Source organism: Wolffia australiana, chromosome 7, assembly GCF_029677425.1.
Source record: "Wolffia australiana isolate 7733 chromosome 7, ASM2967742v1".
NCBI classification, from domain to species: domain Eukaryota; kingdom Viridiplantae; phylum Streptophyta; class Magnoliopsida; order Alismatales; family Araceae; genus Wolffia; species Wolffia australiana.
Genome location: NC_135841.1, coordinates 15,542,658 through 15,566,468, shown reverse-complemented (window position 1 = coordinate 15,566,468; position 23,811 = coordinate 15,542,658). Strand labels below are relative to the sequence as shown.

General features: G+C 43.8%; 1 protein-coding gene and 1 long non-coding RNA gene across 7 annotated transcripts; one reads left to right on the top strand and one right to left on the bottom strand.

The window, feature by feature from the left end:
• Positions 1-6,926: 6,926 nt before the first annotated feature.
• Positions 6,927-12,876, bottom strand: LOC144705455 (RING/FYVE/PHD-type zinc finger family protein). 6 transcript variants are annotated; one of them, XR_013582042.1, is made up of 8 exons: positions 12,639-12,875; positions 12,301-12,560; positions 10,470-10,679; positions 10,080-10,376; positions 9,376-9,465; positions 8,391-9,179; positions 7,823-8,101; positions 7,092-7,229 (listed from the first exon to the last, which is right to left on the bottom strand). XR_013582042.1 is itself a non-coding variant. In XM_078578134.1 (7 exons), exons 2-7 carry the CDS (start codon positions 12,451-12,453, stop codon positions 7,050-7,052), a joined length of 1,719 nt encoding a protein of 572 aa, XP_078434260.1. In that variant the 5' UTR covers positions 12,454-12,560; positions 12,639-12,876; the 3' UTR covers positions 6,927-7,049. The 6 variants fall into 6 exon arrangements, 3 of the variants coding, with proteins under 3 accessions (XP_078434260.1, XP_078434261.1, XP_078434262.1); XR_013582044.1 differs by having other exon boundaries at positions 7,823-8,070; XR_013582043.1 differs by lacking the exon at positions 7,092-7,229 and adding an exon at positions 7,688-7,703.
• Positions 12,877-13,141: 265 nt separating this feature from the next.
• LOC144706137 (uncharacterized) lies at positions 13,142-18,845 on the top strand. Its single transcript, XR_013582180.1, has 3 exons — positions 13,142-13,164; positions 18,491-18,603; positions 18,674-18,845. It is a non-coding gene; the product is annotated as an uncharacterized LOC144706137 (long non-coding RNA).
• The last annotated feature ends 4,966 nt before the right edge of the window (positions 18,846-23,811 follow it).

The window sequence follows — 23,811 nt, the reverse complement described above, 5'->3', positions numbered from 1 at the left end:
GGATCAAAATGGATCCCATAAAAATGCTTTTGATCCCTCATCAGCAAAAACCCTCTACATTCAAACAACATGAAGTGATATTTGGATTTTTTTGGCATTTATCATCACTTTATATCTAGTTACATTGCTAGAGATCCACTTACATCACCACTCAGTCGGTTTTTGAAATATTCCTAATGGAATCATATTTTCAATGTCTGAAAGAAGCATTAATGTTGGCACTAGTATTTTTCTCTTCCCAATATCTCTCAGAATTTGCATTTGGAGGCCAGTGCTTTGCAAGGTTGGAGATGAGTCACCCTCTTAGACAAACTCTCACCCTTATTATGTATGTATGAAGTGATGGAGATGATGGAGATGGTACTTTTTTGCTCAAATAGCGATGATAACTTCTTTACTTACTGTTCTTCATATATACATAGGAGTGCCACCTCATTTTTCATCCTCAATAAACAAGAGAGAATCCTAAATTGGAAATATTGGCTCACCAAATCATTTGAATCAATTTTGAGGTCAAATGTAAAATGGGGAGTAATAACAAAACAGCTGATGCGCTGTTTAGATATCAAAAATAATCCAAATTCTTATAATATCATGTTTAATAATATAATTTCACAACTTCTCCAAGATAACACTGAATGGGAAAAATATTATGTATGCAACAAAACACCATTACAGGGCAGTTAATATCTCAAAAGTATTCACTCATTCAAGAAAGTTTACAAGAATTCTACAACTGGGGTATGTAGGACACTCTGATTTCTTGCAAACATATCAAGGAAACAGTGAATTTTTTTGTTCAATCAGAATGACAGTATACATAGAGCTACATGTTGTTTTCTACTTTGGCTGCAGATGCAGCTCTAAATGTATTTTAGAGCCAACATCAAGTCCTAAAGACATTTGTAAGATATCACAATGGATTTTGCAAAGAGCCTACCCTGGGCTGGACACTGAGACACTTCCCTTGACATAGTTGATGAGCCCAAATAATAGAACCACTTCTTCCTTTGGAATTATCCGCCATGTTAAGCCAATAAGTAGCCCAATCTTCATTGACAAAATTGTGCTACCTGGTATAGTCTAGGCATCAAACATAAAAAATTGGGGTCGAATCTTCAGGGTATCTTTTGGAGTGGACTATTTAAATATAAAAGGTAAGCATAATGAGACACGAGCCTATCATCTGCTGACAAATATACAGTCAAAAGTGATGAACCTGTACCTTCACATATACCTATGCTGTTTTTCTAGTTAATATCCAAGGCACTTGGTAAACTGGCTTCCTGAAAACCCACTTCATCTCACTTCTCAACATGCACTACATCTTTCAATATTTTAATTAATATCAACGTAGGTAAGATATAATGTGGCAAAAAAATCAAATGACTCCGATGATCAGTTAAACAAAGATAACTCTTGATCAGCTTGAAGACAAGCTGAATGAAGAAAATTAGACATTCAGAGCTTGGATGTTGGGTTTCATACTTGCAGCTAAGGCCAAATCAATTAAACTCTATAACCCTCACACCAATGGAGAATCTGGCGCATGTTTCTTCATTTCATTTAAAATCGTAGTGTTATGAAGATGTGATGTGCAGATTGGAAATAAAATCCAGACCATGAGACACTCTGTGTAACCAAGAAGATCAAAGGGATCAGACAATACCAAAACCACCATCATCACTCCTCAAAGATAATGACTTGATATATATGGTCTTTCCATAAGAGGTCAAAAAAATACAACACAGTGCATACGGAATGCAGTTTTGAATTTGTTTGAAGTAATTTCCTTCATCATAGAAGATACGAGTAAAGGTTCTAGTTACAGCTCCCTCTCTTCAACCTTGAGAAAATGATAATATCCAACAGGCGAGTATTGATAGAGTAAAGAGAGTCATCTACATGCCATCAGAAAATTTTTACGCTAGTACAAAATGTGTGTGGTCTTGCCAATGAGCTTCTAAGTCCAAACACCAATAATCATTCAGAAGAAATGACCAACAAACTAAAACAACAAAGTTCCTAAACTGTGGTTGCTCACCGATACTGGAAGAAGCAATCCAACATGGAATGTAGACTGGAGATCATAGAGGACTAGGCTATATCAAGGTTAAGGAAACTCTAGTTAGCATCAAATAATATCAGTAGTCTCCTATCTCTCTTATATTTTATCCCTGTCTTAACCAATGCCTACATCTTTCTTTCCCCACTTCTCTCCGATTCAACTGATTCATGTGGAACTACAGTAGGCCCATCAAATCCTCAGGATACCTTCGGGGCCAAGCATCACACCACAATACCAATGTGTCTCTAAGCAAAGAACAAAAGAAGAGATATATAGAAAATAGACAAAATAAGAGAGGGAGGAGGGGTGGGGGAGGGTGAAGGTCATCCTTAGATGCATTCATAAAGTTTCCCCCATGGTAGCCGGTATTGTGAACGAGAGTCCATCTTCTCTGCTTCAAAATACTTATTATCCTCTCCCTGCTATTGTGACCTTCTCTTTTTATGCCATGGCCCCTCACTATGCTGACCCTGCTAGGCCTGGTCCGACTTTGGTTGCTCTTGTCTGTCCTAGCATGTCTTGGCTGTTCACTCATGTTCTGCTTTTTGACAAGGCTTCTTTCACTGCCTCAGATGCAGCTGACAGACCACAGACCTGGGCCAGTTGCAACTCATTCCATTGTTTCCGATCTGACCTTTCAAATGCATCCAAAGATACAAAATCAAGAGACATTTCAGTTCAAAATACTTAGTATGAAGATATATTGATCACCCTAGTACCTGAAAAATTTGGAATTGTTGCTTGTAATGTTTTATATGGTGGTAGCTTCAAATTTATTTATATTAAAAATATTTAAGTTTGAATACTTAAAAAAGTAGGTTGTTAAAATCAAATTATTTTTTGTATGATACAAAATACTGGATACTATCAATCTTCACAATAAATGTTGATTTAATACTGTCTGGATGATGGAGGTATAATGTTTTATCATTTAACATATTAGCAGGAGATAGAAGGCAATGTATCAGAGAGATATAATTTACTCAATATACAACCGACTCTCTCCTTTGTCTCTCTCTGCCAATATTTGCCCATCTCTCTTCATTCTCCCATTCTCTAGCTCTGCATCTATAATTTCCTCTCTCTCTCTCTCTCTCGCTCTTTTATCTCTCTCTACTCTCTCAACCTCATCTTTCTCCCTTTCCACACTCCTGACCTCTCTCTCTCTCCCCCCCTCTCTATGTAAGTATCTTTGTGTAGATGACACTTTCTGATTTTGAAACTTGGATCGAAGGAGATTAACCTCTTTTCAACTTTTCCTATGAAAAATAAAATAACAGTCGATTAATGTGTTCATTAAAGTTCGAACCATGTTCCACGAGGTTATGACAATAAACCCTGGAACCCACTACAAACAAAAATGAGTCCATAGGTTGATTGATGCATGATAATAAATGAAGGAGATCAAAGAAATACCTTTTAAATTCATCAAGGATGGCAAAAAAATACACAGAAGAAGAATTCGAATGCTAGCCAATTGATTACAGAAAAGTTACATCACTTTCCACCTTTACCCTAATTCTAGAGTGCTCTCTAGCTTAATTCCAATCTCCCTCCACAAATAGTGTTTAACTGTGTGGAAAAATTTTTGAAAGAATAAAAAAAATTACAGCAACTAAGACATACATAACCTCAGTTCCATAGGTTCCATTTAGTGAATTACCATCATTTGAAGCATACTCTTTAGCATTGTTCTTCTTTTTTCCTAGCTTAGGTTTGTCTGTGTGCATCCAAAAACCTTAGGGTATGTCTCGATCCTCTCATCATTTAGTTTTGACTTATAGATGAAAATCATAAGATTGCTGAAAAAAATCGCTCCAATGGCATTTTTGTTGCTTAAACTCATAAGAACTCTCATCTTGCCTTGGCAAGATTCTGAAAGATAGTTGCACCTACTCGCTACCACCGTGGTGATATCATCGAAGCATGGGTCATTTAGAAATTTCACTTAGTACTGGAGCTATGTTCCTTGAACTGGAGCTAGGCCTCCTGAGTTTCATAATTTATGGGAGATGGAGCCCTCTGCACTATGATGCATTGTATGAATTGGTCATTCGCCATGAAGGGCGATGTTGTCAACATCACCAATCTCTACCACATCTTGGAGATACAATTCTTCTGTCCAATTATGGCTTTTACTATGGTGAAAACCTCTTTCGGTGTCGTACTTAGCGACAAAATAGATTGGAAATCAAAGAGATGAGGCAAAATGCTGCTCCATCAAGGAAGTCCATCTTGGCTATGGTATCCTTTAACACTGTAATTACCAAATTCAATAGGATTGAGCTTCCTTATTATAACATATTCATGTTGAATTCTGCAGGGCTCCATACTGTTTAAACCGTTACAGATTCCAGCACTTTTTCTCCAGCCACAGCCTCTCTTAGCTTCTCATCTTCATGAACGACTACATTTATTTTGAGTTTCGTAATGCTGTTGGCAGGAGGCTGTTATATGATAGAGGATTCCCCTAAGATGGCTTGGAGGACAATAATGTTCAGGATGCTAAGTAATAAAGATTTCGGCCTTAAGTTTGCATCAAGAATGAACACCATCTTTTTCTCATTAGATGTGTTCTCAATAGCCACCATGTACACCTACGTTGAAAATAAGAGTGAGCAAGTAATTAGATGTTAATACAAAAACAAACAAAAATGCCAAATATTCTTGAGCCTGTGATCGTAGCCTGAATTAGATTAGCCCTGTGAGCGCAAATTTGCTCTTGATTTCCTGTTGTGATCAAGAGTATGGTGAGATCTCTCTCACACAACCTCCATTCAATGACTACCCAATAGGGCACTAGGGCACGATTGTCTTCTATCGTAGTCTGTCATCCAGAATGAGCTCGGGTAATAGCCTTTACTTTGTGTCGACATATATCTGGGAAGCTTTATCAGAGCCACGGTTTGAGGAGCTGTTGGGGCTGCAAGAGGCACTTCTACCATTCAGACCAGTAGTTGATTCGCCCTATGGTTGGATGTGGCGAGGGCCGTCTTTCTCGGTGAAAGATGCATATCTGAAAATCCGAGGGGCAGCTCGGGATGACAAGACAACCAGTACGGCCTGCCACATGTTGATGACACACAAAGTCCCCCTTAAAGTGCGGCTCTTCAGTTGGTTGGTGAGTCGACGAAGGCTGGTCACACGGGTCTATTGGCGGAGATGGGCCCCTGCGGCTCCCATTGAATGTCCTATGTGTGACAGGGGTGAGGAAAATTGCTCCCACCTTTTCTTCACGTGTTAGTTTGCAGAGGGTGTCTGGGCATCGCAGCATTTACCGGGGGTGGATATCTCCTCGGACGAGGCCATTTGGCTTCAGTTTTAGACGGGAGATACAGAAGTCGACTGGATTGGGGGCGCTTGCTCGCGGTGCTCTGGAGGATATGGCTGCATCGAAACGTAGTGTTTAAAGGGAGGGCTGTTTCAGTGGAGAATACTGCTCATGATGTGGAGGCGCTGATGTCTTTTTGAGTTTAATTGTATATTGTTTGTACAAAATCTTTATCGTTAATGATAGCAGGTAGGCCACCGGTTTCGGGTGGTCTTCCTTATTGTTCAAAAACAAAAATCTCACATCTGTGACTGATAGAAGTTCACTATTGAACTTATTCTGCAGAGGTTGAATCACTAAAATTCGTGATGAAGAATTGTGAATTTTGACACTAATGAAGCCCAGAATAGATCACAATGTAGGGAATTGAAGTACAAGAGATAGAAATAGTAAGAACAAATGGAAGTACAATAAGCCTGATATCAACTCCCATGTGGCTTCATTATGGGGAAGGTTTCCCCATTTAATCAAGACTTCAGGTCCTTGGTGTGTGAAGCACATTGAGGGTATACTCAGGAAATAACTCTAGTGGAGGGGACTTTTGTGGGGTAACCACATGGTTCATGCACCCTGTCCATTGCCGCTATCCAGTCGCAATGCGCTTGTCCATGCTCACAAAAATAAAATTTTGTGGGGTAGAGGGTTGTCTGCTGGGATAATGTAAATTTTATCCCCATGCAACACTTTGAACAAAAGCAGATCGTAAATACAGCAGTACCATCCAGGGTTCTCAACCATTGTGTGCCTAGAAGCATTCCAATGTCAACCGTCGAGAAGAGGCAAAACTTTGGGTGATTTCAAGACCTTGTATGGATAGAGGAATTTTGGTGTGAATACCCAAAGTCTCAGTAGTAGTTTCTCCCAAGATGATAGTATGGCGATAATATCGTTTAATTAGACCGGATATGTGACAGAATTTTGGATATCTGGCATTGATCTTCAACGAGCTTGTTCCTTCTTGTATCTTGGTGGTCCATGGTCATGTGGTTGAATTGAGGATTTTGTACCAGTGATAGTGGTAAAGTATCGATCTTATTCTGCCGATGTAGAATTGCTGTAATTCGTAATGGCGAATCATGAAACTCGCCATGAATGGTGTCCTGAGAAAAATAAAAAATGAAGGGAAGAAAAGTAAAAAAGAAAAAAAATAGCAAGAATAGATGGATGTAGACTCCCCCTTCTTTCTGGACACGTGGTCATTCTACGGCGAGCCATGGTCGCTCTTGACCTTTCCCAAAGAGGGAATTGCTTTACTGAATTCTTTCCGAGATTCAAAGGCTCCCACCCAGCTCTTAGTTAAAGGTTCTCAGCTCAGGCCCTTTTGTGCCTCCCTGATACCGCGTGTCTCTGGACGGTTCTTTAGAGGGTGTTCATGAGACATGAAAATTATGATTTGCTCTTTACTTTTTGTTAGCTGTGTAATGTTTTTTGCTCAACGAGGCCGATGTGAGACTATTTTGAGAAGCATCATTCTTTTTCGGAGGCCAGAGCGAATTAACAACATTCACAGAAAATGCAACCTTCATATTATAGTTTTAGGTTAAAAAGTTCTCCTATGAAACTCAATATATTTCCAATCGTCTATCCCAGGAAGGTCTATACAGAGATCGACCACCACCATACGTAATGAGGTGAAGCCATTACATAAAATCATGGAAAGAAAGCATTTTGACCCCCAAGAGAATCAAAAGGGCAAAATTTATGTGCTTCAGATATTTCCCAGTTTTTTAACGTGAAGAGAAGTAAAAATTTTTCTACAAATGAATGTGCAGACCCATATTTTTTGCCTGAAAAGTACTGATTCACAACTTCATTGCAAGTGAATTCCTCCTGAAGATACAAAATATGATTAAAATTTGTCTACTGCAGTATATAAAGGTTAAAAGCATTATAAATAAAATCAAATTTGAGGGTGCCTTGATTGTATCAATTCAAAATTGGATCTGCTCATAGTAAAAGAGATAAAAAAAGGAAGACGAAAACATATCACTTCTAAAAGTAAATATTGAAATAGAATGACGTAGTAACATTATGGAGTGTCAAATCTACAGCGGATATTTTATACGAGATGAGAATGGTATAAAATCTGCTGAGTGCTGCATGAACTTCGATAGCCTAATATTAGTAAAAATTAAGTCACCCTTCTCATGCACACAACAATTTCTCGACGTGAGCGAGGTATGTCCCAGCCTACCTAAGCCAGACTTCGATCAAAAAATTTTCTCACACGTGAGAATCTGATAACGTGGAGACACTGATTACCATGATAGTGAGAGATAACTTTCCAAATTTGTTGAACCTCGTCTGCATGAAAATTTATAGTATTACAGCAATAAAAATGAGAACTCTGGAATGTGATTTCTAAAAGGAAAATGTCAACATTAATAGATAGATTGTAGACAGACAGAAAGATAGATAGGTACCTGCTATTCATGGGGGCAGCAGGCTGTCACAGCGGCTGCAGCTTTATTGTTTGGAGACCATGGTAGAGAGAAAAAAAATCAAGAGAGAGAGAGGTGGATAAAACATGGCTATAAAGGGCACCGCCTTCTTTAATATCTCCCAGACATGGGTCCCAGAACTGGTGTTATCTGTCGCATCCACCATCAAGGGATGGTGGACCGCAAGGATTGGACAATGGTAGACTCGGATGAAGATAGCGCCATCATTCCTGTCACTCAGAAACGGGGGTATTCAAGGTTCTGCAATCCCATAATTAAACATACGATGAGCGCTTTTTTCCTTCTGCCGTTGAAAAAGAGAGATTAAAATGGCTTGTTTCTATGAAAGAAACACCCTACCCAGTTACAGATTTTAAGCGTTCAAGAGTTAACAACCACACCATACAAGAGAAAGAAGAAGATCGAGTAAAAAAGACGGGAGCAGTTTTTTTTCCACTCTTCCTCTTCTCCGTGGAACAAGAAATGAAAGGAGAGCAACTAGTTCGACAACATCACTAGAGTTACAATGTGCAGTGAATCAGCGTCTGACCTTCTGCGCCTTTCCTGCAGCCAATTTCTCCACTTTCTCTGCAGCAGAGAGCAACAGGTCCATGGGCCTGCTGGAACTATCCCTCCTGTTTCCCTCACTTTGAGCGTGCTGATTAAGAACCCATTGCTCATACCTTCTCATCCCCTGCTTAGCCCTCTGAATATTGCACGAGACGCAGAACCATTTACCCTCGGGGACTGAACTTAGTGGCGGTTTCATACAATATATATGGTAGCCTTCATCACAGCCATCACACATGACAATCAGCACATCATCCTTGTCCACCAGACAACCCCGGCACAGGCAGGAAGGGCAGTACCAGCCTCCATGCTTATGGTGCTGGCGCGCCACATGGTGGCTCTTCAAACACCGGATATGATAGTATTTGTACATGCAGAAACTATGATCGCATGTGATAAACCTTTTATCGTCTTCCTCTGGGTTACCGCAGAGCTTGCAGAGACGGTCCTTAATGCCATCAGAACCCATGGTGGAAATTGAGCTCTCCCGGGAGTCGTCATTCTCTTGTTCTCTGTCTCCAACGTCTTTCTTGGGTTCAGAAAGCATTCCAGAGGACTTGAGTTTGTCACATACTGTGCAGTCTTGATGGGGGGGTCGTCTACCTTGGCTCTCAAAGGGCTCGGCAGGAACGCATTTGTCTTCCTTGAAGATGGAGACCAAGTACTGAGCCGATGCCTCCGTCTGTTCAAGCTTTGTGGAGCGATCAGACTGGGAAGTGGTGTGCGAATCCATGGAATTCTTCTCTTCTGTGCCCACTCCACGCAGTCTCTGCAAGGAGAAATTAAAAATCAACAAACAGAACGCATTTGATCAGTTAAGATCCTTGTCTGATTCTTTCAAAAAAAAAAGATCATTGTCTGATACATGATATACCAAATATGAAGAATGATAGAAATTTTAACACGAAATTGATGCTTTAATAAAGCTGCTTCCTCTACGAAAAGCAGATACCCATTTTTCTCACCTGACTCTGACAATAAGTTTGGGAGATGCTTGAGAGGCTGGTTGCAAGAAGGGTTAACTCCCCTCCAATCTCACGAATTCGTTCCCATATCTGTGGAGAGTAATAGGTATCAAGAACAAGGGATGTCAGATGCCAAGGGAAATTTTCCTAAGAACCCGGGAGGAAAATAATGGAAGACTCGCACACCATATAACATAAGCAGAAGAAATAAAAGGGGATGCCTTGAAAATCAAGTTCTAGTACGAAATGATCTCATGGACACAACGGCTGACTAATGTGTGGATTATTTTGGTAGAAATTAAACACTATTGAAGAAGTACGTCAATTTCAAGAAGCCATCAACGAAAACATCCCATCTTAATCAGATCGAGCATCTAACTGAAAACTAAAAAAAATGTCTGCCAAAATAAAATCCGTGTTGAACCGACCATGGATTCTGAGGTACTGGGAAGAATGATAATGAAAAAATGCATAGCTAGAAGATTATCTTATTTTCAGGTAATTATGAATTTATCGAGTTCAAATTTGAGATAGTCAGACAACATAATTAATAACAAAAACAAGTTAAGCCCATTTCTTTTGAAGAAAGATAGGAGAGATCACACAAAATTGGTTAACCTCCTGTCATGATATACAAATCAAGCCCATTCTGATGATTTATAAAACTCTAGGCCGAAAATGTGAAGGGACATTCTTTCCAGTACCTGCTGAAGATCTTCATGAAGAAGACCTAATGTCAGCCCATTTTCGCCACTCTTCATTTTGGAACCTATCACACTGAAGTCAAGGATGCTATCTGCCTTGATGCCGGGCAGCTTTCCCACCAGCAAATCACATAATAGAGCAAACTTATCTGATGACAAAATATCAACTAGAACGTCATGGCAGTCCTTAGAGAATGCACCATCATCAATGTGACAACTGTTCGCATATGGGATAATCTGCATATTTTCTGGCCTTTTTTCATCATCGCACAAGGTTTCATCGGCCATATGAACAAACTGGTTACGAAAATGATTTTAGTCAGCCAATTTTCAGAAGGAAAAAGGAAGATTGGGGGGAGGAGGTGTTGGCCTTAATGATACGGCCCATACCTTAGCCTGCGCGGACCATCCCCTTTTGCTCATGAAACTTGTATCACCAGCTAAGAGCGCTCTCTGAACGCAGCTTGATACGAAACCATTATTCGACTTCTGCGAAAACAGCAGTTGCTGCAATACTTTTTTCAAATGACGTTGGACTCTGGAATGTTTTGCAATCTCATGAGCCCCATTGCCTATTGCGAATCCGGGTCCTGCAACTTTCTATGGATACAGTAACATTATGAGTTGTAAAGCTAAATAAGTTTTATACTATTTCATATTCTTCCCAAAAAAAACCTTCGGGAAAGTAACTAGATTCTGAAAAAAAATATCGCCAGGGATGATGATCATGCGTATCACCATATCACTAGAGCGATATAAACATTTTGAAAGCTGATAAAAAAACTTCACACTGAAAGGCATCTTCTCAAGCGGTATAAAACTTTTTCTTCGAAAAAGAATTTCTCAAGTGGTGAAGTTTACTTTTTAAAAATGATTTGTTCTTTTCAGTATATGCAATAAAAAAAAAGTCGCACCAGAAATATGACATAACCCCTGAGGATCATACATATTATCATATAATTATACCGACAATGAAAAGGTCTTTGGATGTCCTAATGGGACACAGAGCAGAGTGCTTTCATAGTACCACATAACTTTCCGCCACATGTTCCCTCCATTTTCCAGCTCCCGAAAATTCATTATACTGAAGCCTCGTGTTTACTGGAAAAAAACTATTCTAAAGACCAAAAGTCATACCAATTCTTCTCTGACATATTAAGCGAATCAAGAAAAGCAATTAATAAAATAAGGTCGCTCATGAAATTCTGCCCAAGATCTGTGTGGACGCTGCTATAAGAAGTACTACATATAAAGGGGAGAAAAGGCCTCAAATTTGTATGCTCCAGGCCATAAGCGTTTTGATAAGGGAAATCATTGCTGCAAATGCTTGGTGTGGAGAATGATATTTTTTAGCCCATGGAAAAAATTATCAGTTAAAACACTAAGCTTCTGAAAAACGTCCTTCTCTGTCAATTGATCAGCGATAGATTAGATTTCATAAACCAAAAATATGAAATGCACAAAATGAGGAAACTGAGCGAAGCCCAATGTTATGGTTATTGTACACTTGCTAAAAATACGTTCTTGGAATTGGGAAGTGCCAGGATAACGGTTTTCCTGTTTCATTTTTCGACATATAAAAAAAAAATATATATATATTTGTATTTATGTATAATCGGTTTTGACAATAATAAATTGATGAGCCCTAAATGTATAAAACTAGTAGTTAAAACAGAATGCCTGAAAACTATACGTCAGATAACTTAGTCACCAATTTTCAGAGCCAACTCAAAAGAAATTGGAATCATGTTAGTGTCCAAAGAATGTTACTCAGACATCATTTCGGGAAGGTCGCTGATTTTGGGTGTATCTTCATTAATTTCTTCAAAAAATTATTACTTGAAATGTGAGCACAAATAGAAGATGTAACCAATATTCTATTCATACGTCAGAAAACATAACTACGCGTCATAAGATCTACGGGAGGAATATTTTCTTTTTTAACTTCATAACATTATTCTCTCCATCTGCGAATTGTGAATTGACTACTGTTAAAAAATAACATATAAATTTTCTTTGTTCGATTAATATCGGGATTTTAGCATGAACCCCCGATTTTATTTACAGGATATCAACGAATCTATAAATTGTCTACCCAAATTCCCAAAGGCACATACAAAAGCAATCGAAGCGGGACAGATTAGTTTTTCATGTAAAGAAAAAAACGTTAACCCTGGTACAATAAGCACATCAGGAAAAGAACCCAAGGAGCAATACAAACCTGGGGAGCATAAGAATCACTAGGGTCTCGGTCACTCAAAAGCTGCGTCGAGCAGATTTTTCTTCTCTTGTATGTGATCATACGATCAGAAAACGCAGAGGTTGCCGTTCTGCAGCTGCTACTACCACCGCCATTCCCCAATCTTTCCGACATTTAAACTAAAACACTCCGGAAGTTTTCCGAACAGCTAGGGTTCCGCAAATCTACCAATTCCCCGAGTAAAGAACCCAGTCACGGCGCCTCCGAGACAAATAGGGAGCCTGAGCACAAAAAGAAACTAATAAAATCTCTTGGTCCTAACCACGCGATGATAGAGTTAAATAAGAGAAAATTCTAACCAAGAAATCAAAAAGGGGCAATACACCACCGTATGAAACCAGAGAAAATGCTGCAAAGCGAGAGGAGAGAGGGAGGAAAACCCTAGCAGCTGACTTCACCGCTGATCCTTCACAGACTACTCGCTCCGCCAACGATTTCGGATTCGCCGCTCGCCCATTGGATTTCGTTTGACATGGAGAAATTCTTCCCCAATTCGAGTTGAATTTCTTTCAACCCTTTTCTCGCGTTCTTGACTGCCATCATTTTTCAATTTACGTCCCTACTAATTTAGAAGTTCCAACCCGATACCCGAATCCTCGCAGCACCCAGTTATTTAGCAAATGACTAAAATCAAATGGGTTTTTCCATCAATTTACCGAGTAACGGTCATAAATATCGGACGGCCAAAACGCTGTTGATGTGATGTTCCCTGCCGTCCGATTCTCTAGGACGATGACGACATCATAACGTCTTTCGAGAAATCGTATAAAACCTCGACGATCTTTATTATCGCGCAGTGACGGGGTAGGGGTGGAGGATTTGATGGTATGGCTTGATCTTATCTTTTCATTGATCTTCATTTTCTTTATACCTCATTACTATTGAAGATTCACAGCTACTTTTCAAAACAAGTTGCTTGATTGCTGATTCTTTTTATCAGATCTAGTTTGACGCGATTGCTTTCTTCGATCAGTTAGTATGTATGATTTTGAATTTCTAATCTGACGAGAATTTTGTAACCTGAGATATTTGATTATTAGCCCATTTATTTGGTACTCACTTTGTTTGTCTGAGTGTCATTCTGAACTGGAGTATGCACCCGGAGTACTGACCTAATGTATCACATCCAAATTCTGTCATCGATCAGTACCGATGGGATCGATCTGAATAATTGATCGTGAGTCGATTTTATCTGTTGATTAGGTCGTCAGATTGAGAAATGGAGGAGTTTGAGCCTTTCATTCTTCGTGAAGAAATGGAGGAGCTTGATCCTTTCATTCTTGGTGGAGAAATGGAACTTAAGAGAGCCTTTCATTCTCGATGGAGAAATGAAGGTGCCTGTGCATTTGAATAGCAGCTTAGGTGGAAATAGAATTCAGGAGATCCTTCCACATGCAAAGGAGTGGGAGGATCAGATTAAGTGCTCTATAATTCATCTTCTTCTAATTTTCTTCTTCGTCGCACTTACTACTATACATTTGAATCTTGAAAATTTGCTTCTCATTATGATTGAGACTAATATTGCGTTATACCTATCCACAAAGAATTGAAAAAATTAAGATCTCCAATGGATTTCTACATCCATCTTGATAGAACTGGACGGGATCACATCAAATTGGCATCAGAGTGAGATATCTTCCAACGCATTATGGATCAGTTAGCAGCACTAAACTCCAAAGTGGGAGCAAGTTCCTCCAACGTGGTGCCACATGCTACAAACAACCTAGACATTGATGGGAATCATCAACATGTTCTCAGGCAGTCACCAGAATGTCGAGCTGATAAATTCTCCTGTCTCAAGAGAGAGGTGATTTACAAATTTATTTCAATACATTGTAAGTTTGTCTCGATTACACATGATGCCAGATAAGGAAAAACTTCATTTGAAAGATATGTCATTGGGTTTGTTGCTTTATTCTAAGAAGGATTTTGGAATCACTAGCTAACTGGACTTTAAGGAAAAATTTATAGCCTTTATGACTTATCTTGGCATATTGTAAACCAGGCCTTATTTTAGTTACATCAGACAGGTTGTCAAGGTTTTTACAATTATACATGATGCCAGATAAGGATCAACTACATCTTATTGCTTTGCATTTGGAGGATATGGCGTTGGATTGGTTTCTTTATAATGAGAAAATTTTGGAATCACTCAATAGCTAGACTTCAAGGAATAGTTTTGGCTGTTATTTGGGATGAAACAAACAGGTCCAACAACCATGTGCCAGTCAGAGGTTGAATGTATAGTACCTCTTGCCTCATTTAGCTCTAGAAGTTAAAGCAAAGAGTATATCATAGAGTATTAATACCACATTATAATCGATATACATCGCTGTAGGTCATATTTCCTTAAAGAAATTATGGTTTTATCTGTACTTATTGAGGAAATTTTGTTAGAATTATGGAAAGCTTGGTAGCATACCTTTGTGAACGCCAATTATTTAATGAACAATCAGGTTGTTAGATGTGTGCAGCTGGTTGTTCACACTCAACCAGTTCCAACTATTCAAGGAAAAGGGAGAATGACAAAGGAACTAGAAGTATCGCACCTACCATCACTTACTCCAGCTCAAACTGACAATGATAGAGGCAATATACATCATAATCCGAAGTTGACAATCTCAGAGTAGCAACATTGAAAATTTCTTACATTACTCTTGTAATGATCACTTCTCACCTGGCCATTAATGTATGAACAATTTGAATTTGATGAAGATGCCCATGAAGAACATAACAAGAAGAAATAGATAATATGGTCGTTGACCGACTACTTACACGTGGATCCTGTTGAATGGGTTTCTTCTCGTATATCTAATATCTCCTTGTAATGACCCATGATAATGAGTCTATTTTGTATTCTCTCTCTTTCGTATAGATACAATGTAATGCATCCTAACGAGGGTAAAGGAATTCAATTCTTGATTTCGTCATGGTATCAGAGCCATAAGATGTTTTAATCATCCACTGGGGTTGGCTTCACCTCCGCTCAGGCCCCTGTCTTTGACTTCACAATCGTCGTCAAGCCTGGCATTGCATCACCTGCACATCTGATCGTCAACATCTCTGTGGGTTATACAATGACCACCAACGACTCCACTATATCTTCCGCCAACTTGTCGCTAGTGCTTTCTACTCAATCCGTGCCAGTGCCTTTTAATAATTGGCATTTCTCTTGAACTTTCCTTGAAAGGAAGGCTTATGAAACATCTTTTGGAAGATCCACCACTTCTCAATTCTCCTAGTTATGATCATTGGCTTAATGTGGAGGGTATTGTTTATCCATTTATTGATGAATTCTTTAGTGGATATTTCACAGCATCAGTATATCCATTTATTGATGAATTCTTGTCCCTCAACTCTGCCAGAGAAATTTGGGACGCCGCTCAAGAGTGTCATTCCAAGAACAACTTGGCTCTTGTATATGATCTTGTGACTCACTCCACAACTTTGGTCCAAGGTTTGAGATCTGTCTTGGAACATGGTAATGAATTAACTTCTCCTAGTTTGTTCCTACTGCATTACTCTTACCCATGTTGTCCATATTTCACGCCATACCATTAAACACCTATCTCTTCGTCGTCGTGTTAAGACATGGGTTAGGATTTATAATTTACACCTAATAAATGCTTCAATCATGATAGGATGTCAGGGCAGATGACTACACTTGCTTAGGAACACAGGACAACGTATTCCCCTTTTGATCATTTATAACATTTTTCTTTTCCTTTCACTCTCATTCACAATGACGTATGGGGCCCCACTCTCATTCCCAACACTTCTCTCACGCGATCGTTGACAATAGTTGCTGATGACTCCACCCACTTAACATAGGCTTATCTCTTAAAAAACAAATCAGACTTGAGCCAACCTGTCATTTTGTTCTATTCCCTCATCCAGAACTAGTTTGCCACAACCCAAAAATGCTTCGGCTTTGCTACAACCTTAACTTTCTTTCCCCCTTTTAACTTTCTTAAATTCCCATACCTTACATGAAATATCATGCGCCTACAGTCCTTAATAGAACAGCCTTACAGAACAGAAGTTCCACCACACCTTTTGGCATTACCGAAGCCTTCTCCTTAACATGAACATGCCAAAATATTTTTAAGGTGAGGCCTCCCTTAGTGTTGTCCATCTCATCAATTGTCCTCCCTCATGTGTCCATTCTCATATCTCCCCCTAACTGCTATGTATTAAGCCTAACCAACTATGTCATTGAAAACTAACCTTACCTCGCCCCCCCACTCCTGCATTTTTGGGTGTGTTTTCTATGTCGCCAACGATCACTCTTCTCGAAGGAAACTCGATGATCAAATGCTCCAATGTGTATTTGTGGGTTATTTGTTGAACCAAATGGGTATCAATGCTATCATTCGTCTACTCATCGCGTCTTTGTGAATGAGGATGTTACTTTTTGATGAGTCAATGTCTTTCTATTCTTCCTCATATCCTCATCCACTTCATCTTCTCATACATTCGGCGAGTCCCTTGATTTCCTCGTTCCTCTTTCTCCTACTCCCATTGTTTCTGACTCTACTCATCCTCAAAATTTTAATGGAACCACGTAGGTTCGACGTCCATGTCCTCAATTGGTAATCTCTTCCCTGTCACTTGAGTCCACACCTGAGTCTGCACCGTAGTTTGCACCTGAGCCCTGTCTTGTTCTTGCAAAGTCACCTACTTCTCCAAATACTCCTCCCTCTAATGACAACCTTCCCATTGCTCTCTGAAAAGTCACACGTTCCTATCCCTTCAAACTCCTTTATCCTTTGGCCAATTATGTCTCCTCCCATTGCCTCTCCTCTTCTTATCGAGTCTTTTTCATGATTATATTGTTATTCCAAAGATAGTGGATGCAGCATTGGCTCGTCCTAAGTGGCGTCATGCCATGGAGAAAGAACTTGCAGTTTTGGAAAAAAACATATTTTGGGATCTTGTTCCTGCACTGCTTGGCAAACATCTGGTTGGCTATGGTTGGGTCTTTGCCATCAAGTACAAGTTCGATGATTCTCTTGAATGGTATAAGGTATGCTTTGTGACAAAATTTTAAACTCAGTAGTTTGGCACTGATTATTTGGAGACTTTCCCAGTTGCAAAGATGAATATTTTTTGCTTGCTCATTGCCCTTGTCGCTCACCCATAGGTGGCCTCTATAGCAATTTGATGTCAAGGATGTCTTTCTCCATGGTGATCTTCATGAGGAGATTTGTATGTCCTCACCTCCCAGTTATACTACTCCTGCGCCTCCTCAGGTCTGCCGTCTTAAGAAGTCCCTCTATGGCTTAAAGCAATCTCCTCGGCCTTGGTTTCGTCGCATCACACACTCCATGAAATTATTTAGCTATTCTCAATGTAATGGTGACCATACTCTTTTCTATTGTCATTCCCTTTTAAGGGGAGTGACCCTCCGTGTTTACAGGATGACTCTCATGTGGTAGAGCTGTTGGCTACATATCTTGCAAATAAATTAGACATCAAAACCTCGGACCACTCCATTACTTCCTGGGTATTGAGGTGGCATAATCTACCTCTTGTATTTTTCTTTGCCAATGGAAATATATTACCACTCCCACTAAATTGAATCATCGGCTATCAACAACAGAGCATCGGAGTTTGTTGATCAAGGGAAGTATCAAAGACTGATTGGTAATCTGATATATATATATATTTAATGCACAGACACCCCGATATAAATACGTTGGCTATCAACATTGCACACAATCTAGCTCATTAAGGACATGTTGAGGTTGATCGTTACTTCATTAAGGAGAAGTTGGAGTTGGGATGATTCTGCACACATTATGTCCTTTCTACTCAACAACAAGCGGATATCTTTACCAAAGTCCTCTCTGCCCATCAAATTCAAGAGTTGTGTGTCAATCTGGAAAGGATAATATCCACTCACCAGCTTGAGCGGGAGTGTTGAATGGGCTTGTTCTCGTATTTCTAATATCTCCTTGTAATGACCCATGAAAATAGGCTGATTTTAAAATGTTATGCACCCTAATGAGGGTTAATGAATTCAATTAATGATTTCTTTAGATCCATGCATAGCTTTATTGTTTATTATAGAGTAGATATTTTTCTTGTTTAAAAGGGATATCACTAGAATCGCTCAAGATGTGATATAATGATATGATCCATCGAAAAGGTTTATGTCCGTTAGCGGACCGGTAATGGGCTGAACAAGCCAGCACCGGCCCACGACCCCCTTTCCCCTACTTAAGGAGGGGCACCAACACGACAAGGGACAGGCAATCAGAAGTAAGCTCTCATTCTCTTCTCCTACCTCCCTCTCTGGGTTTCCCTCACCTCTCTCTCTTGTGGTTCATAGGTTGACGCGCCCTCCTCGACGCGGAGCCGACAGCCCCCTTGCTGGCCATTCCTGTTTCTCTTCCTCTCTACCCTGAGAACTCTCCTCCCCCTCTCCCCCTGTTCTCTTCTATCTAGTGATCGAACGTTGAACTGTTGCAATTGAATCATTGAAAGTACAAGGGGTTACACGATATGTCTGAATAGGATCTTATCAATTGGTATCAGAGCCCAAACTGCCCCACCTCGTCGCTGCACCTCGCCTTCACCGTCATGGAGAACACGTCCGAACGAGGATCCCCCGTGTGCAACGATGAGTCAGGAACGAAGGCCATCACGGATGCCCTGGCGACCCTCCACGCTCAGATGCAGGAGCTCCAGCTGGATCAGCAGCGACATGCCGCCCACTTCTCGGCAACCCTAGCCGCCGCCGGCCTGACGGGGGAGACGAAGGGTCCCTATGCGGTGGCCAACCTATGGGGAGATGGACAATTGGCTCCACAAAGGAACAGGGATCTGGTGTTGTCAGACTCTTTCTCTGATGATGACTACAGCCTGCTTGTGCCGCCTCCACCGTCGCCCTGCCACCGCCGCCCCCACCCCATGGTCGAGGATCCTTCACGACCCCTAGGAGAGGGATTGGCGCCTTACGGCCGCGCGTCGCCTGTCCAAGTTGCCCATGAGGGGGCCGACACCCCACCGGAACCATGCGCCGTCGCCTCTTTTCCCGTCGAGGCTCCCCAGGGCTGCATCGCCTTCCCCCCCCTGCAAACCCTAGCTAGGGGGCGGCCAGGGGGAAAGGACCCCGCAACCTCTCGGGCCAGGGCGCCGGGCCCATTACCCAAAGTGGGAAGGGCCGAGCCCGTTTTGGGTGAGGCCATTCACCCATGGGGCGGGCCGGGTCCTTATTCCGGTGGGCCGAGCCTGGCCCACTCGACCGGGTGGCCCGCCCAAGAACCCTCCCCCTGGATCAGGGAGGGTCAGTCACAGGCCTATTTGGGCCCCTTGGGCCTCGCCAAGAAGGGGGCACACGGGCCAACCCGGCGCCACATGGCTCACTGCTCCCGCCTTCCAAGGCTTCGGCACTTTGGGGGGGGACTGACATGCCGTGGCTGCCAGGCATCGCCTACCAGCCGTACTTCTCCGTCACGACGAGCCAACTAAACCTGAATGGGGAGGAGACGAGGATGAATTCGATGTGGCCTTGTCCACGTATGGGCCCCCTCCGCTTCACCGAGTTTGTCGAGATCGTCATGAAGTCTTCGAAGGCTGCTGAGACAGGAGTAGGCCCTGCCCCCGCGTGGCTGAACCTCCTGTGTTCTCGGACAGGGATCCGGACCGTTGCCTGCGTCGTCTTGAACAGTACTTCCAATCCGTGCCTGCGGATGACGCCGAACGCCTGCATACCGCGTCGTCCTACATGGACGGCAAGGCCGCAGCTTGGTTTTGTTACCTAGATGACCGCACCGGTTTCCACGACTAGGGCAACTTCAGGCGACAGCTCAACCGCCATTTCGGACTCCAACCCCATGTCGCTCACCGCAGCCTCAACCGCCTCCAACAGACCGGCACCGTGGATGAGCTGGTGGCTTCCTTCATGGAGCTAGTTGGTTGCCTACCCACCTTGGGGGACGACTCGGCCATGCTGGCTCTCCACTCCGCACTCCGCCCCGGCCTCTGGGCCGAAGTGCAACGGCTCCGACCTCGCACCACGGCCGAATCGATTGACTGTGCATTTGAAGCGGAGGCTACACTTGCAGAGCTGACCGAACCCGAGGACCGAGGGGGGGCGCGCCCTTATCGATCACCCGGGCCAGCACCTCCTCGTCCTCCAGCGGCTGCGCCGGGGGGGCAAAATAGGGGGTGCGAGGGACCCCTTCGGGCTTGCTGACTGAACCTTACGGAGGAGGAATTCCTCTGGAGGCGCGCTTGAGGCTTTTGCTTCTAGTGCAAAAATCATTTTACACCGCGTCATCGCTGCCGCCGGGACCTCCACATCCACATCGTCACCTACCACCCGGAGGCCCCCGATGCTCCTCCCGAAGAGCTCGATGAATCGGACTCGGAGGACGGTCCCATCGAGGACGCACAGCTCAACGTGGTCTGCGTGGAGTCGAGGACAGCCGTCGGCACCACGTCCCCCCACGCTCTTCGGATCCAGGGAGCTATAAAGGGGCACGCCATGCAAGTCCTCATTGACACCGAGGCCACGGCTAACTTCATCTACCGCCGTCTCGAACGACAGCTGGGACTCCCGTTCAGCAGTGCACTGCCCTATCAAATCCGGTATGGCAATAGCACCGTCACGAGGGGGAACGTTCAGGCGGCCGTAGTTCCCGTGGATCTCCAAGGCTACAGTGCCGTTGTCACTCTCCTTCCGGTCTTCGACCTCAGCACCGACGTCATTCTGGGCTATCCTTGGTTGTTCACACAGGGGTGGACCCAAGCACACTGGGATTTGTTCCTGTTGAAATTCCAGGTCGACGGGGTGTGGCACACCTTGGAAGGGGACCCCACCAAGTGCAGTTCATTGGAGGCTTGCCATCTGCCGCCTTGAGCGACCAAAATGTTAAATGCCTTGTACATCTCTCCATCGAGCTCCCCACTACAAGTCCCCGCCTCTATGGACGCCCATACACTCTTGGAGCACCACTTCCCACGGGTGTTCCACCACCAAGGAGGCCTACCTCCTAGGCGCGCGCTGGACCACCGCATCACTCTGCTACCAGGTACAGGCCCAGTCAATTCTCGTCCTTACCGCTACTCATTGTCAGAAAAACGAGCTGGAGTGGTTGGTTCAGGAACAATTGGAGGCGGGTCTTATCCGGCCATCATGCAGCCCATACTCGAGCCCGGCACTCTTGGTCCGCAAGAAAGACAACCAGTGGTGCTTGTGCGTTGACTATCGCACTCTGAACAAGATCACAGTCCCCAACCGGTTCCCAATCCCAGGTCTTATCGCACTCTTGGTCGATGAGCTGCTCGAGGAACTGCACGGCATGTCGCACTTCTCCAAGCTGGACCTTAAATCTGGCTATCACTAGATCCGAATGCATGAAGGCGACATTGACAAGACGGCGTTCAAGACTCATTTGGGCCATTATGAATACATGGTCATGCCGTTCGGTCTCTCGAACGCCCCAGCCACTTTTCAAGCCCTAATGAATCTCGTCTTCGTCCCGCTCCTTCGAAGGTTTGTGCTGGTTTTCTTAGACGATATTTTGATCTACAGCCGCAGCCGGGACGAACACCTGGACCTCCTAGCACACATGTTGCAGCTTTTGGACAACCATGCCCTCCACGTCAATGCGAAGAAACCCGACTCGAATATTTGGGTCATTGGGTCTCTTTGGAAGGCGTGGCCATGGATGAGGACAAGGTCCGATCTGTGTAGGAGTGGCCGATTCCCCTCACCTTACGGGACCTCCGCGGGTTCCTTGGCGTAGCTGGTTACTACCGGCATTTCGTCGTAGGTTTCGCCACTATTGCATGGCCACTGACTCGCCTCCTCAAGAAAGGCATGTTCGCGTGGTCGCCCGACGCCCAAGCCGCCTTCGACCAACTCAAGCACGCTCTCTCCACTACTCTAGTTCTTATTCTCCCTGACTTTACGTCTGAATTTGTGTTGGAGACAGATGCTTCGAACACCGGAGTGGGCGCCGTGTTAATGCAATACAACCGACCAGTCGCTTTCTTCAGTCAAGCCCTTCCGTTGACGGCCCGGACTCGCTCGGCGTATGAAAGGGAACTTATGGCGATTGTCCTCGTCGTCCGCAAATGGCGACACTATTTGTTGTTTCAACCCTTCATCATTCGCACCGGCGAGCAAAGCCTCAAGCATCTTTTGGAGCAACGGGAGGTGCAAGGGGACTACAATCGTTGGCTCTCCAAGCTCCTAGGCTACCAATTCTCGATCCACTATAAAGCCGGTTGGTCAAATGTCGCCACAAACGCTCTCTCCCGTCTTCCACAAGAGGACAAACTTGCCCTCGAGGCCATTTCCTGGTCTCACCGGGGGGGGACCTCTAGGAGATCCGGCGGGAGATTTTGGAGGACCCAAAGCTAGCTGCCATCGTCCGCGCCATTCAATCAGGCCAGGGGGCTCCACCTTGCTTTCATATTTCAAATGACACGCTGTTCTATGATGGCAGGGTGGTGCTCTCCAAGCCTTCCACTTTCATTCCAGTCGTCCTTCGAGAATTCCACGCGTCACCCATGGGAGGCCATGGGAGTTTTCTCAAGACGTACAAACGACTACTGCAACAATTCTTTTGGACTATCATGAAGCGAGACATCAAGACGTTCGTCAACAACTGTCACGTGTGCCAACAATTCAAGGCGTCTCACCTAGCCCTTGCGGGACTCCTTCAACCACTACCTACTCCGGCACGGATCTGGGAAGACATCTCCATGGACTTCATCGAAGGTGTTAGTGAGAGGCCTCTCCTAGTGGGTCATGTTCTATAAACCCACTAGGCTCCCTCACTTATCACTAACTCATATTCTCTCCTCTCTCTCTCCTAGGGTATATATACCCCTCCTCATGTACATTCTAGTTAAGGAATTCATTTCCTCTCCTTCCTCCAAGCCCTAGCATGGAGTTCAACATGGTATCAGAGCCAAGCTCTTGATCCCCATCTCTAGCCCTAAGCCTGTGTGCGGGCTTCTTCTTCTTCTTCTTCTTCTTCTTCTTCTTCTTCTTCTTCTTCTTCTTCTTCTTCTTCACCATCACCCTCTCAATCTTCTCCTTGCTCGCACGCAAGCAGCCGCCCGCGAGCAGCGCCCGCACGCAAGCAGCCGCCCGCAAGCAGCCGCCCGCAAGCAGCCGCCCGCAAGCAGCCGCCGCAAGCAGCCGCGAGCAGCGCCGCGCATAAGCAGCCGCCGCGAGCAGCGCCGCGGCCCGCAACCGCCGCGAGCGCCGCCGCCAGCCGCCGCCGCAAGCAGCCGCCGCGAGCAGCGCCGCCGCCCGCAAGCAGCCGCCCGCGAGCAGCGCCGCAGCAGCGCGCGGCAGCGCCGCGCAGCGCCGCGCAGCGCGCCGCGAGCGCCGCCAAGCCGCGCCGCGCAGCCGCCGCGAGCAGCGCCACGAGCAGCGCCGCCGCGAGCAGCGCCGCGAGCAGCGCGCCCGCGAGCGCTTCGCCGCAAGCCGCCGCCCGCAAGCAG

What these genes read in the sequence shown, in the direction of transcription:
- LOC144705455 (XM_078578134.1), bottom strand. Translation starts at nt 12,453, where the DNA reads ATGTCGGAAAGATTGGGGAATGGCGGTGGTAGTAGCAGCTGCAGAACG. An exon ending in GATGGTCCGCGCAGGCTAAG is followed by an intron (nt 10,377 to 10,469) that starts GTATGGGCCGTA and finishes TTTCGTAACCAG; the next exon opens with TTTGTTCATATGGCCGATGA. An exon ending in AAACTTATTGTCAGAGTCAG is followed by an intron (nt 9,180 to 9,375) that starts GTGAGAAAAATG and finishes TTCTCCTTGCAG; the next exon opens with AGACTGCGTGGAGTGGGCAC.